Here is a 15346-nt window from a genome sequence, read left to right as displayed (position 1 = left end):
TAGTAGAGGCACCTAATTCCTTCCTATCTCTGCTTTCAGAATATGCTCAGCTAGAACAACTGTTGGCTGTATTCCCAGTAGCTTATTCCTGACACAACAGGAGGGCCAAGGTGCTGCATTATTTCTGCAGTCAGTTTGTCATGGCTGCTGGGAATTTTGGCAGGGATGTGGTGTGGCTTAGAGTCTCAGTGCTCCCCATGCTTGGAGGCGGCATTTGAATTCTGCCCCCAAAATCAAAATGGGAAGTTGTTGATTGTGGTGGTAGAGATGGCCATGACGCTCAGAGTGCTTCGGTAAAATTTCAGAAGGTTTCAAGCATCAGCTCCTTGTTATCTAAAAGTCTTTCATACCTTTTCTATGTAGTCTCCCATGGGTAGCTCTACACAGCTCTGGCTCTTTCTCTCCCTCTCTCTTCCTTCTGCAGTTCCAACTTGCTCCTTCCTGTCCCCAGCACAGCCACCTAACCTTGTGTCCCTTGTACAATGTCTTGCCCTTTCTGTCTCTTGCACGACCTCCCCTTCCTCCTCAGAGCACAGCCAGCAGACTCAACTGACTCCAACCAGCTAACTCTTTTATCACACCCATAGCTGTGAGGGCAAGGCTGTTCCCACTCTTGAGTAATTAACACAGCTGCAATATATCAGAGGCAAAATTGCCTTTAGCACTCTCTGTCTCCCCACAGTTGATCTGCAATATTTCTTCCTAGAGTGTTTTCCCTATAAACTTAATTTACTTAGAAGCTGCACCTGTCAGAAGTTTGTCCAATGGGTGTCCCTTCCCTGAAGCCTGGAATCTCTAGTGCCTTCCTGTATCCCCTCTCTGCAGGAAATAACAGATACAAAGTGAAAGGAGTTCATTACAGGCTCTTACACTATTCATTATTATCTTGGGGAAAACATTCAGAATATATGAGTAAAGCCTTGCAAATGATGAGGAATCCTGAAAAATGAGAAGGAGCACAACATCCTGCCTTTCTAAGGGGAACCTGGGCTGCTGAGAATTTATGTCGTGGTGTAAGAGCTGTTAAAAGGAATGAGAGTAGAAGCCTCTTCCCTTCACTGGAAGTTGCTCCCAGGATTACAGGTTCTGGCAGGAAGTTGGCTGAAGAACAGTGGTAATGCTTCTGGTAGATTTTGGTGTACAAATGCTTGTTCATCACAACCAGGACCTGGCTCATGAACAACTGTCTGTGTCTTCAAACAGCTTTGCTACAGCAGCAAGGGCTCCTTTCACACCTATGAACAGCAAGCTGAACTGAGCAGCCCCAGCAGAGCTGCAAAGCCCCTCTGTCCTTCCCCAGTCACTCTTGTATCACCCACCTTTCTACTGAAATTGAGCTTTGTGTGCACGCTGCTCAGGTCGGCTTCCCTCAGCTCACGGCAGGAAATGGATACTTCAAACAATCTGCATGAGTTTCACAGAGGAGTTTTGGAAACTCCTCCCTTTATAAAGAAAGAAGTCTTGGTTTTGTTTTAAAAGAATAGCTTCTCTCAGGCTCATTTTGGAAGTGACTGGGTTTCTCTCGGTGGATAGAATTTAAACACTGAGAAGCAGTGAAAATTTTAGATGGTCTGTTTGCCAGAATGTATGGAAAGATTTCAGATATATCAAGACTAGAAGTATTGGGCTCAAAGAAGTAAAGGGGTGACAACCTTTATCAAAAGGTTCTCTAAATTCAGTGTCTGATGTGCTGAGGGCTGAGCAGCAGGCCTGAGCCAGAGCTGACTTACAAGATGAATTCTGGGCACTGTGTCACTAACCCCATCAGTATTTAGCGAGAAATAGACAACAAAGACGCTTGTGCTGGCTCTGTATAACCTTGTGCAGTTATCTGCAGGAAATATATCACTTTAAGAAACTTTCCCAACTGACAGGAATAGAAGCTTATCTGTAAGGTATTTTAGGGGAAAACTCTCTGTGCCCAGGCCTGGGCTCTGGCCAAGGCCGGCCGTGGCTGGTCAGGAAGTGTGCCGTCAGATCCAGGAGTTGGTGTGCTAAAAATAGGATCAAGTCACTTTGTTCTTGTGTGTGTTGCAGCATGGACACATCAGGCGGGCTTGCAACACACACACACACACACAGAGCTGTGAGGGGCCCTGCAGCCCAGCTGCTGTGCTTTAGCATGGCAGTCATTCATTCCCTAAACACAAGGGCAGTGGACTTTAATTGCAAAGCCTCTCTTTGCAATGGGATTGCTTTTGCCCTGCAGCCTCCATGAGCACGGGCTTTGTGGGAACAGGGACCATCACAGCCTGTGTCCTGGAAACAGACCCAGGAAAATGAGCAGATCCTGCTGGCTTTTGCTACTGCTGTAGCAGTGATCCTACCAGCAACTCCTATGGCAAGTTATTACAATGTAGAAAATTAAAGGGGCTTTCAGGCAGAGGTGTGGGGATAGGAATAACAGTTCTTTACTAGTATATATGACAAAACAAACAACAACTACTACAGCATTAACAATAAACAGAATCAAGAATCCCGAGGGGCTTTGGTTTCACAAAGCCCGGGGCAGTCTGATCTCTTGGGACTCTGAGAGCACCAAGCTGGAGCGATGGGAAATCCCGGGCTGGTGGATGAGATGTATCAGAAGCTCTGTCTGTGGTAGCTGGAGCAGCAGGGATGTCCTGGCAGGGCAGGGCAGTGCAGGGCTACGGAGTGGCAGAAAACCTCAAAGCAGTGCAGAAGAAATGCCGGCGGTGGGACAGGGCCACCCTAGCAGGGCAGGAGGAGGCGAGCTCAGGGTTCCGGCGCACAGGAGGAGATGGTGGTCGATTTTCCAAGACTGGACGAAGTGGTAACAGCAAACTCCTGCAGCAAGCAGCAGCCTGGCCATTCTCTTTCCCATGCCCAGAGCAAGAGAGCGAAGCTGTCCCCAGCCCTGTCCTTTACCTCCCCCAAAACCCGTGATACCTCTCCCCTCTGAGGGAAACTGCCAGAAACTCAAAAACAATAGGTGTAGCCGATGCTGCTATCTCCTTTGACCACTTCTTTGTTTTAGTCGAGTATCCTGTAGTTAGTCTCCTAGCAACTTATGGGAAAAAAATCTGTAAGTGAAAAAGAAGCAAATCTAACCTCCAACACCAGTTCTCCTGGATCTTGGAGAATTTCAGCCCTTGTGTCCATAGCCCGCCCTTCAGCCCCAGCCTGCAGCAGTTACAGTCACTGTTGCCTCCTCCTTGCTCCAGCTCACTTGCCAAGGTGCCGCCAAAGCCGGCTCAGGAGGCTGACTCAGGATCCCTATTGGCTTCTGGTCTCCAGGATGACCTTCAGAGGGACACTTGGAGCACTTCCTAAAGAGCTGCCTGTGGCATAGGGGGTAGATTTGTCCGCCCTAGGTGGCTCATGGTTGGGGTTCTACGCTCAGTGGAGTCCCAGAGTTTCTTCAGCAGCCTTTGCAGTGAGTTCTTAGTGAACATGTGGCTTTGCTGCCATCCCAAATCTCTGCTTGCCTTGCCCAAACTAAGTCCAAGTAGGGCATGTGCTGGGCATGGCTGGAGATTTTTTCATGGCCAGAAGCCTCCAGCATCACCTTTACATCTGCTCATTGTTTTGGGTAGCACAAATCACAAAACACTCATCTCAGCTGACAAATGTAATTTCTTGCAGATTGCTACAGCTGCATTTCTGATTGACAAATACACAAGATTCAGTTGAAAAATGTCATTTTATTACAAATTGCTACACCCATGCTGACAATACAGAACTGTACAAATCTCAATTAAGGTTAAAAAAGGAATTTATTAGATTATTACAACAATGCTATGTAAAATTTACAAATACTTCAGTTAACAAAACTAAATATATTGCCAACCTCTGCAACAACTCAATGTACACAAAGATCAATTAGGTGCTTAACAACTTCATTTATTACATATGACTGCAAGTGTACAGCCCATATAGAAATACAAAAATATACATTCCCTCTGTAAATAACCATGTACCAACAACTCAGTCGATATAATTATAAAATTATACCACTCCATACATGTTGAATTAGAATTAAATACCTATATATACACAAATACATAAATACATAGATAACTATTACAATCTACACATGTCAATACTGATTACATATTACGTTACATGCTACATTATATACACATACATATAAAACAAACCTATGTATAAATATAAAAATATCACTATGCCAAGGCCAAGCTAAGTATCTATCCAATTGCATCAATACACATATAAAGGTATATATCTGGATACATATGTAAATATAATTGCTTATAGAAATAGGTCAATATACATATACAAATATAAAAATAGACATATATACCTATAGAAATACCAATATACCTATTTAAAGAGCCATGTACCTATAACTGCATCAACAGAAATAGATACCTACACAACTCTATACATAGGAAATAGAACTAAAACCATCTAACAACATACATGTATACTTAGATACATATATACACATATATGTAATTACATATATGTATATACACAGCATACATCCATAAATATAACAACAGTCATATTCGCCATATTTGCTATACAAATACCAATACACGTATATAAATATCCATATAATTATCCCTCTCTATGAGCAAGTCCATATGTCTTTAAACAGAACTATAAACGGAGGGATTCCAGCTGCCCCATCTTCCAAGCCTCTCCGTTGTTTCCTTCTGTGCAGAGCAGCTCTCCTGGACAGGGACAGCAGGTGGGACATTTAGGAAGCAAAGGGAACACTGAGTCAGTATCAGGACGTTTCACTTGTTAGCACCTGCACTTCCATCACGGAAGGAAAAATCTCAGAGCCTCCCCAGAAGCATTAAAAAGGAGAAGCAGGCAGAGCGGGACAGGGTGTGGTGAGCGCAGCTGCAGCGGGACTGTCTCGCAGCCGCCGGCAGCCCAGCACAGCCGGCACAGCTCCCGGGCCCTGCCGGCACAGCTGCCTTGCCCAAGGACAGCCCCTGTGCCGGCCGGGGCAGCTGTGCCGAGCAGCCCCAGCACAGGCACGGCCCGCTCCCGCCCAGCCGGGCGGCACTGCCCACGGCCAAAGCCCATGCCGCCCTCACCCCCATCCTGCCTCACCGGCCCTGTGGCCTCACCCGGGGTCTCGAGTGGCAGCAGCACATCCCTGTTCACTGCTCTTGCTGGTGGCCTTCAGCTTCTCTCTCTGCTGGCTCCCATCAGTCTGCGGCTGTTTTCAAGGTCTTCAGTGCAGCTGTGGCAAAAGTGGAGCCTCTGGAATTGATTCCAAGGCCTGGCAGAGCTGCAGTCCGGGACTCTTCTGTGCTGCCTGCTGGCCCCCTCCATCCCCTCAGCCCTACCGTCCCCTCGCCAAGCCCTCAGCCCCCTTCACTTTCTTCAGCCCCTCACAGTCCTCTCACCCCACTCAGTCCGTTCTGACCCATCCCATCCGCTTAGACCCACCACTCCCCTCAGCCTGTGACACTTCCCTGCCACCTCAGTGCCACAATCGCCCTCTGCTCCCCCCCACCCCTCAGTCCCCCAGCACCTCAAGGTCACCAACCCTTCAGTGTCACCGCCTCCTCAGCCCCCTCAGTCTCACCGTCCTTCAGCAGCTCCTCAGGGGACGGTGCCTGGGGCCACCAGCAGCTCCCACCGCTCCAGGGACACCAGGCTCTGGAACTGCTGCTCCACCCGGCCCGGCCACCAGCTCGGACCCAGCACAGGAAGAGGAGAAAGAGGGGGGACAAACAGAAAAGCAAAAGGTGAAAAAGGCAGCTGAGGGGGAAAGAAGTAAAAATGCAGCCTAAGTCTACACAGCTCTATGTAGCTAAACTTCCATATACTTCTAACTAAATAACTATGCACATTTATAAATTTAAATATAACTATATATATTAGTGTTGTTACTCTATACATACATGTAAATCTGAAAATCTATAAATGTAATTACATAAATATAAATATAATTTTATCATATCTATAACTATATATATGTTAATTGTATAGATGCATAAATATATGCACATATAACTCTACAAATCTAAAAACATAACTATATGGGTATAGAAATAAAACTATAGCAATCTCTAAATGTATCTATAAACAGAGAGATTCCACCTGCCCGGCGGTCACAGGCTCTCCCTCTGGTCCTTCTTCGCACGCAGGGCAGCCCTCCTGGCAAGGTAGATCAGATGAATATCTGGGAAGCAAAGGGAACGCTGAGTCAATATTGCCCTTTGTACATCCTTCCCTTTGGAAGTAAGTGTACTGCTATCAACGACTGTAAAAGATGGCCTGAAAGGCAGACTCTCACTAGTGAATTTCAGACCTGCTCTTGAAACAGCAGGAATCCTTCCTAGTTTTCAAAACTTCCGAAATTTTGAAGTATCCCAGCAAACTCACAACACTTCCATTTCAAATGGCACCCATGACAGCTTGAAACAGAGACAGTCCCAGCTCCCATAAAGAAGCCAAATCTTGTTCCTTCTCTGTGCTGACAGTTCTCATTGAAATGGCTAAAGCTGAAAGGTGCTGTGAGCTGAGTTATGAACCAGGACCGTTTCCTGCCATCTACAAACTGCCCTCTGCAGTGAGCAACAGCTCCTCCAGCAACACCACTAGCTCTGGGATGATAAGCAGGGAGGGAAAGAGCTCCCTACGAGGCTGACAGACTGCACCAGCTTTGCTCAAGAATGCAGATCCAAAGGGCTCTTCTCTCCTATTAGTTCTTGTGAATTTGCGGTAACTTTTTTCCTTGGGCTACTGGATTTGTGACTAATGATTTGTTTGGCCTCAGAGCTTCCGCTACTTGTATTTTTAATGTATCTCACTATAGCTGTCAGCAGACTGCTACTACATTGATATAATTCTTGGAGAAAAAAAGCTCAGACTTCTACATTGACTTTTTGCTGTGGTATTCCTCTCCCGCTTCAAGAGTCATTCAGTGTTCCCTCCAGAATACTGTCAACCTGCAGCAAAATTATCCACGGACTTCAGCACAAAACTGGGACATGTGGGTTGGTGACACAACTCCCACAAGCTCATGTTTATTCCCTGCTCTCTTGCCACAGCAGAGGACTCGGTGTCAGAGCCTCTGGAGAAGCATGGAGGGCAGGGCTTGGGGAGATGGTGCCAGTGCAGGATTTGAACTAAATGCATCAGGAAGCACCAACCCTACAGACAAGAACTCAACTCTTTTGATCTCCCTTCCTGTCACAGGCAGGCTCAGAGCAGCTGTCTCACACCTCTCTAAACCAATGTGGGCTCTCTCCTCACCAAGCTCCTTGGGCTCCTGGGACCTGTGCCCACAGCTCCTGGTCCCAGATGAAGCTCCCTCTGCTGCAGCCCTGTCCATACTGTCCTCTCCTGAAGACTCGGGGGCAACGCTAATATTGTCCTGAAAAGAAAAACAGGAAGAAAGAAACTGAAAGATCACTGGCTATTTTCTGTAGGGACACAGTAGTTCAGAGCCTGCAACATCTCCTTCTCTTAAGGAAGAAAATGCTTTTAAAAACTTGTAGAAGACAAAAGGTCATCATTCTTTGCAATAAGATATGGGATTCTTCCCAAGAAAATGAGCACCCAAACTTGACCAACACAGGCTCACACCTTTTCATCCTTACTCAGGCGGAAACTTTTTCATTCCCTCTTTCAGAAATCTTGCTTTACAAAGCAAACCCTTCCCTGTCCAGTCACAGCTGAGTTGAAGAATGCTTTGCTTCTCAGCTATGCAATGACATTCAAAAGCTCTCAGTACAGCCCCTTTTATCCCTGTCCAATGGACTTACCTGAGCAGAGGGACACCTTTCAGGCAGGGATGGTGAAACCATCTTCTCCAGTGTCTCAAGCACAAGGTCCAGATCCAGTGGTGGCAATTCCTCTTCACCAGGAGTACTCCATACCCAGCTGGGGGCTGTCCATGCTGCATAACCACCACTGCAAGCTGGAGCACTGGGGGCTAAAGTGCCCAATGCAGCTGCAAGAATCCAAACACATTGGTCAGGCTCCAGAATGTGGCTTTGGGACGCAGAGCTCTGTTGCTGCCTTGGATCAAACATCACAGGAAGCACACAGCAACCTCAATTCCAGAAATGTATTCAAGCTTCCCAGGGAACTGGAAGAGTGAGTTCTTTCTCTTAAAAATATTTATCCTTATTGATGTGTACATAGATTAAAGTATGGATTGTAAAACTTATATAGACACACACATACATGAACACTTTATAATCACAGCCTTTTGCATCTCCCCAGCCGCTTTTGGATTTGGCTGCTTGCGTTTCTCATCACAAGAGACCACAGAAAGGGGATTCATACAGGAAGAGCCCAGATCTTTAGACACACATGCTGAAATTAAATTGGCAGTTTGTTCTAAAAACAACCTTGTGGGTGAGGCCGTAATTGTGCAGCTGCAGTGGCTCTGGGGCACACAGAGCTCATTTCAGTGGCACTGCTTGATTTGCAGGATAGACAGTCTTAAACATCTGCAATATCCTATCACTGTCCTAGTTTGGCTTCATTCAAAGAAAGAAGGCAGTTCACCTAACACTGACCACTTGTCAGGCACTATTTTTCACCTTTCCCTTGCACCTCAGCAGAGAGGATGTCTGGAAAACGTCCAGAACACTATCAAATCTGCAGGAAAGACACGAAAAGCAGACTGAGAATCTTGCTGGTTTTAAGGTCCCTCTTCCTAATACACTTGACACTCTCTACCTGATTCTCACTTGAGATTTACCCATGACACAGCACTGTGGGAAAACACTTCAAAGGGTCAGTTTCCTGGACCTGTTTGAAAAGCAAGGGTGGAAACTCTTTCCCTACCCGATGGGTCATTGGCTGTTGAGCGCTGCTCTGAGCATCTGCAACTGCTGCTCTCTGGAGAAGCCACGGAAGTGCTGTGATGGTCTATGGGAACAATGAGCTCAGGGTGGCACTTGAGGTCCATGCGAACCAGTGGAATGATAAGCTCATGCTTGAGCTGAAATTTGCATGTGCCAGTTTCCTCTGATGAAACCCCAGGAAGTCCGGATGTGGCTAACACTATCTTGGGAGATGCTACGAAAGCCTCAGACTCCTGAGGACCTGGACTTTGCCTGAAAGGGCCTGCAGGCAGCTCTGAATCCTCAGATGAGGCAGCAGCAAGGTCCTGGTAGGAGAGTGCTGTGTAGCAGTGAGGGAAGAAGGAAGGAAGCAAAGGGAAGGCTAGGTCACTATTTGCCTTCGGGTATGTTTTCCTTGCCAGCAACTGTATTTCTGTTATGGAAGACAAAAGCTCCCATCCTCCCAAGCAGAGTGAGAAAGAAGGAAAAAAAGCAAACAAACAACCAAACCCAACATGTTCTGGGGCCATTCAACAAGAATTTCCTTGTCTACTTAGCTCTCCCCTATTTGTTCAACTGACTGGGAAAACTGTCCCACTGCCATTCCTTGGCAGGAGGCAACTGCCAGAAACCAAACTACCACGTCTGTTCCCCTCTGCTCCAAACGGGACAGGAGGCTCCCCCCCACTGGGCCTGACCACAACTGAGCCCTCGGCTCACACGCACTCACAGAGAGTTCCCCAAGCATCCTAGGGCCGGGCAAGGAGCAGCGCCAGCCACGGCGCAGGGCTGGGCCAGCTGCAGGCCGAGCGGACCAGGGTGTGGTAAGCACGGCTGCGGTGGGACTGTCCCACAGCCGGCACAGCTCCCGGGCCCTGCCGGCACAGCTGCCTTGCCCACGGACAGCCCCTGTGCCGGCCGGGGCAGCTGCGCTGAGCAGCCCCAGCATGGGCAGAGCTCGCTCCTGCCCAGCCAGGCACTCCCCCCGCCGAAGCCAACGCCACCCTCTGTGCCCGCAGCTCCCACCCCGTCTCACCGGCTCTGGGCAGCTGCCCAGCGGGGAAGGCGGGCAGCGGCCGGTCCGTGTGGAGCTGCTGGAAGCGGCTGGGCTGGCGGCTGCGCACCTCCAGCCCCGCCGCCAGCCGCAGCCTATTAGCCCTGGTCAGGCGCTTGATGCGGAGGAGGAGGTCGGGGCGGTCACGGCGAAAGTTGGGATTCCTGAAGTGGAGCCAGCCCCCGGCATCGCCCGGCACAGCTGCGCCAACCCAGCCCGGCACCTTTTGGAAGCCGTAGAGGTTCAGCTGGCGCACGAAACTGCCGAAGTGCGTGGCTTGGAAAGAGTCCGGGGCCGCCCCCACCCCCTTGCTGCCCCCGCCATGGGCATTGGCCGGGCTGAGCAGCTCCCGCTCGAAGAGGGAACGGTCGATGAGTAGCCCCCGGGCCTGGCTGTCCCAGCGCACGGAGCGGACGCAGGGGTTGTTCACCAGGCGCCACAGCTTGGCGGGGAAGGTGCTGGCGTTGAGCCCGGCAGGCAGCGGCACCTCCGCCATGGTGCTGATCACCGACTGTCGCCACAACGCCCGAAGCGTAACGGCCACGGCTGCACCGGTGGCACACAGCCTGAGGGGGGCGCTGCATTTGGCCCCGCGCGTGCCCAGCGTGGCCCCAGCACAGGCCGGACTTGGTGGTGGAGACGAGCGCCGCGGAGCTGGGGCTGTGGGCACAGCGCGGGCATGGCGGCTCCCGGGACTGGCCGGGCAGGGCAGGGTATGGCAAGGTGCAAATCCTTTTATTTTCTCTAGCTGCAGTCATCCTTCTGCCTTTGCTTTGCAGCACAACCCCAAACAACTAAGGCAAGTGCAGGACCTTTCGAAAGGGGGTCCAAATTGAGCAGTCCCACGGGAAATTCTTTCTATTTGTCCAGTTAAAGCAAAATCACTTTGTGTTCTGCATAGCTGAAGGGAGGAAAAAGATCTTAGACTGAGTAGCTGTACTATTTTGGTTGGGGCTGGAAACAGAGTTCCCCACTTGAAAGCAGACTGGTCAAATGGGAGAAGGGGAAATTGTGAAATAAGAGAATTGAAGACGTTCTGTTTGCCCCTTTTCCAGCCAGCTGGCTAGTGCTTTCTCACTGTGTTCAGCAGATTTGGCACATTTCTCATTCTTTGGAGGTAGAAGCAGCAAGAGGAAGGGGCAGCAATTTTGTCAGCATTTTCATCAAAGCTAAAATCCTGTCCCCTGGAAGGATGTTGCTTTTTGTGAGGGATTAATCACCTACAGTTACAGTGAACTCATGCTGGTGTCTTCGCCAAGAGGTTTCGCATTTTTCTTTCCGCAGGAATAATTTCTTCCCCTCTTTTTTTTTCCCCAGTCAGGGGACAGTTACAACACAAAATCTCTCCTGCAGCCAGGTATTTTCAATAAAGCAACAAAGATGATCTTGCAGTCATCTGTGCTTTTGTCACTTGCTCTTTTTATTTTAAATTCTCTCTTCAACTGGAAACAGTTTTCATAGCATGAAAAAATAGACCTATTTCTTCCATCTCTTTTAATCAATGCCCTTTTTATGTCTTTATATCATTTAACCATGAGGGCTCATGTGAGTGTATTTGGTGGTATGGCAGAAGCTCATCCCACACACAGTGGATGTTCTCCTTACTTCCAGCCTGAGTTCCAGGTGATATTGCCTGCTCTTGCCCTCCTTCCAGGTCCCTTTGTGAGCAGCCTAGCTCTGTCACTTTCTGTTGCTGTCCTGTGGGTGGCATGCTGACACAAGGATTGTTGGTCTCATCACATTCTGGAGTAGTCTTTTGGACTGTTTTAAAAATGCCCTGTCGTCTCTTCGTCTGTGTGCTGGCTTTCTGAGAAAAATTGGAACCTAATACCTAGAAAATCTCTTCCCAATTCATCTTAAATTGTTTAAAATAGAACCTGAATTATGAATGATCCACCTGGGTGGGATAGGGTTTGTCTTTAAACACAGTGTCTTTAATCCACTGATATGAGATGGGGTGGAGTGTTGTCACAGCCTTGGAGTTGGGATACCAGAAATCTCAACATCAAGAAGACAACTAAGGAAGGGCTTGGGTGAGTTTTGCTTTATGTGTTCTTGTATTCCAAGAAGTCATGTGGATGGACATGCTTTTGTGTTCTTGACCTGTGTTTGGAAGAGCCAAGTGTCCCTGCAGGCCAAGCAGACAAGGATCAAAAGACAAGAATCTGTCTGGATGCATCCTTCTTTCTGCCAGAAATCCTCAGAGGAGATGGGGGAGACACTGTAGTATAGCCCAAGGGGCAGGCATATGTCAGCTTCACAAACATGGGACAAAAATGGGGAATTTCTGATATGGTAAAGCAGCTGCTGTGCCTCCTCCTGACAGCCTGTGTCTTGAGCCTTTGGGGTTCCTTCCTCATCCCTCAGTGACACATACTAACAAAAACTAGACAGGTTGTTTCTTGAATGCCTTAGACATGTGCCTAATCCAAGTACAAAATACCTACAAATTCAAGGTAGGGGGGAGTAGCTGTCAACTGGAGAGGGCTTTTGCTCAGATCCTTCTTCATCACAGCTTCCTCCAGTCTATTGTGGGACAGGTGTCCTGGGCGACATGTGGCTGATGCAAAGCAACATCTTCTCTGCAGAGCTAAGGTGGCAATTTGGCAGTTGATCACTGTTAGAACCCACATCCACGAAGGCAAGAGTCACCGAGGTTCTTGTTAATAATCCCTTGGTTCAGCTAAGAGTGAATTAAGAATGAATGAATGAATGAATGAATGAACGAACGAATGAATGAACGAACCAACGAATGAATGATTGAAGGAATGAATGAGTGAATAAATGAATGATTGATTGGCATTTGTGTGTATGATGCCTTAGGGCTGGGCTTTTCTGTTTTGTGTGATAGCACTGAGTGGTGCTCGGATCTTCACGAGGTGATGGGGGTAGGGCAGTCTTGTTCAAGGACATTGTCTCCAAGCTCCAGGCCCGAGCACAAACAACCTGGAAGAGAAGGGCAAGTCGAGAGGATGGCGTTTCGTGATTCGGGGTTATTGGTTGGATGGTGCATTGCTATATGCAAATGAATGGAAACTTGTAAAAGGGGTAAGATCTGGGGACAAGCCCCTTTTTCGTCTTCATCTTGGAAATATTCGGGCTGGGCCACTTCTGTGGGTCTGGAGACGCAAGGGCATGGACTTGAATAAACACTCATTTTGTTCCTTTCACTCTGTCTAGCCTCTGTTTCAGCCTCAGGGCATCATGTATATATATATATATATATATATATATATATATGCACATAGGGTTTATTTTAGAACAATTTGGTTGCAGTGGAAGGCAGGTATTTAGCCATTCCAGTTATTATTATCTCTAGTCACATAGCAATATGACAACATAAAAATATTACATGAGGAAATGTAAGAAAGGGGGAAAAAAGCACATTAAGAGAGAGAGAAAAAGAAAAAGAGTGAAAAAACATATCATCACTCCTGGATCTTGTGATGGGACTTGACTGTTGCAGCTTAGATTTTCAGTGGTCAAAATGATGGTCATCATCTGTCAGGGATGGGGGGTGATGTTGCAGCACAGCTGGCCTGCATCTGGACAAAATTAATTTGGTCATAAATCCAATTTAGCTGACCTGGCTTGTTCTAGAAACAACTCCCTAAGTGAACAATGGAACTGGAACAGAGACCTCAGCCAAAGCCATGGAAGCCCTGGATGCAAACACATTGCTGGCCAGAGATCTGGACAGTGCAGAGATCCCAACCAATTGCCTATCTAAACCCAGGAAATTCAAACCCCCTATAAAAAGAAGCTCTGAACAATAAAACGGGCTGTTTGCTGATGACCCTTGGTGTGTACTGTGTTGTGTGCCTGTCTCCAACCCATGACCCTCATGTAACAGGGAGATGTCTGTGAAACACAAAGTGCAATAAGTTTAGAATAAGGTGAGGCTCAGTAGGAATGCCCAGGTACCTGCCTGGAGAACTGGAAGTTGTATAAGGGAGGGCAATTAGCAAGATAAGAAGCCTTGCACGATTTGTGTCTTATGAGCCTCAAAGGTTTGTCCCCAAAGCCACCCACGGAGTCAATCCTTCTTTGGAGGACCAACTGGGAATTGGCCAATTCCCAACTGACAATTCCTTTGGGAATGTCCCCAAGGACCAACACAACCAACATTTCTTGGGGTGCGAAAAAAGGTGTTTTCCCTCCAAAACCATCCTGGAGACCCTACCTGGAGCACCCCAAAGGTGCAGTGGTAGCCCATGTGCACCAGGCAGCGCAGGGTCAGCTTGAGCACCACAGAACTCTTGAAGCACATGAAATTCCAGACGTTCTCCAGCAGGAAGAAGTGTGACCAGTAATAATCGCAATAACTGCGGGGATAGCAGGAAATCGGTGTGGCCAGGGGACACCAGACGGGGCTCTCACTCCTCAAAAAATCCCCTCCACACCCGCAAGGGGACCCCAGACATAGGGTCTCACCTGAGGAATGAGACCACCAGGGAACTCTTGAATTTAAAGCAGGTGTGGGAGTTGAAGCTGTTCATGCCACCGAAGCCCTGGCATTAGGGGCTGCCACGGAACATCTCCACATCACCTTTTTGGGGCAGTTTCTGTCTCAAGGAATTGGTTTTCTTGCTGGACGTGACGAGCTTGAGGAGGATGTTCCAGTCCTTGATGAACACTGCGGTGCTGGGGTTGTTGAGCCAGAACAGCTGTGCTGCTGGCTCCCACATCTTGATGACTAGAGCATCTCTGAGACTCCTGCGGGACACGGCTGGGCTGGAATGGCCAGGCCTGGGTGGCAGGGGTCAGGGGTGGGCAACAGGAATGGCCAGGAATGGCCAGGCTTGGGTGGGAATGGCCAGGCTTGGGTGGAATGGCCAGGCTTGGGTGGGAATGGTTAGGGTTAGGTGGGAATGGCCAGACCTGGGCACTGCGAATGGCCAGAGCCAGGTGGTAACAGCCAGGGCTGGGCACAAGAAATTTCCATCAGATTTTCTAATTTGGAGGTTTGTAGCCTCCAGGCAGTGATAGTTCGCCCCCTCTGCAGTAGCCATTACTTCACCAAAGCTCACCTCCTCCCTTGAGGCAAGCCTGGCCTTGCAAAGCACCCTGGCCCTGCACAAATGAGCAAAGGTTTTGAGTCACTGATCATGAGTAGATAAATAGTCCAGTCTCTCACAGTCACTACTCTAGGCTGTCTCTTCCCTCCACAATTTCTGTTTTAGGCACCTCCAGGTTTACCTCCAAATACCCACAAGAATCAAAAGAATACACATCAAAAGCTGTTCTTCCTCTTGGACCTGGCTTAGTTCCAGCATCTTGGGGATTGAAAACTGGCACAGCAGGTGTGCCAGAGACATTCCCACAGCTTGGCTGGTGTGCACCAACAGGACTCTGTCTTCTACCATTATGGTCATGCCTAAACAGAAAGACCATTGTCACAGACCAGGCCTCTAAAGGGAGAACAGAAGAGCAGGGATGCAGACACCACCTCAGCCAGCAGTCCAGGGCAGCAGCTGCTCAAATGCAGACCACCAGGAATGTCTGGGCTAATGGGCCTGTGGGGCTGGTAGGAGGACAC

The 15346-nt window shown here is 48.5% G+C and overlaps 2 protein-coding genes across 2 annotated transcripts; both read right to left on the bottom strand.

The window, feature by feature from the left end:
• Positions 1 to 63: 63 nt before the first annotated feature.
• Positions 64 to 11066, bottom strand: LOC134546441 (heat shock factor protein 5-like). Its single transcript, XM_063389250.1, has 6 exons — positions 9790 to 11066; positions 7722 to 7909; positions 7210 to 7330; positions 5534 to 6133; positions 5070 to 5185; positions 64 to 4661 (listed from the first exon to the last, which is right to left on the bottom strand). Exons 1-4 carry the CDS (start codon positions 10301 to 10303, stop codon positions 6063 to 6065), a joined length of 894 nt encoding a protein of 297 aa, XP_063245320.1. The 5' UTR covers positions 10304 to 11066; the 3' UTR covers positions 64 to 4661; positions 5070 to 5185; positions 5534 to 6062.
• Positions 11067 to 12316: 1250 nt separating this feature from the next.
• Positions 12317 to 15173, bottom strand: LOC134546447 (DNA (cytosine-5)-methyltransferase 1-like). Its single transcript, XM_063389260.1, is given in 4 exon segments — positions 12317 to 12397; positions 13991 to 14132; positions 14242 to 14541; positions 15154 to 15173. Coding segments are annotated over 4 exon segments (543 nt in total).
• Positions 15174 to 15346: the final 173 nt, after the last annotated feature.

Source organism: Prinia subflava, unplaced genomic scaffold, assembly GCF_021018805.1.
Source record: "Prinia subflava isolate CZ2003 ecotype Zambia unplaced genomic scaffold, Cam_Psub_1.2 scaffold_78_NEW, whole genome shotgun sequence".
Lineage (NCBI taxonomy): Eukaryota > Metazoa > Chordata > Aves > Passeriformes > Cisticolidae > Prinia > Prinia subflava.
The sequence above is the reverse complement of the archived record's forward strand: the minus strand, read 5'-3'. Positions and strand labels throughout refer to the sequence as shown.

What these genes read in the sequence shown, in the direction of transcription:
- LOC134546441 (XM_063389250.1), bottom strand. Translation starts at nt 10,303, where the DNA reads ATGGCGGAGGTGCCGCTGCCTGCCGGGCTCAACGCCAGCACCTTCCCC. An exon ending in AAAGGTGTCCCTCTGCTCAG is followed by an intron (nt 7,331 to 7,721) that starts GTAAGTCCATTG and finishes TTTTCTTTTCAG; the next exon opens with GACAATATTAGCGTTGCCCC. An exon ending in CCAGGAGCCCAAGGAGCTTG is followed by an intron (nt 6,134 to 7,209) that starts GTGAGGAGAGAG and finishes TTTGCTTCCCAG; the next exon opens with ATATTCATCTGATCTACCTT.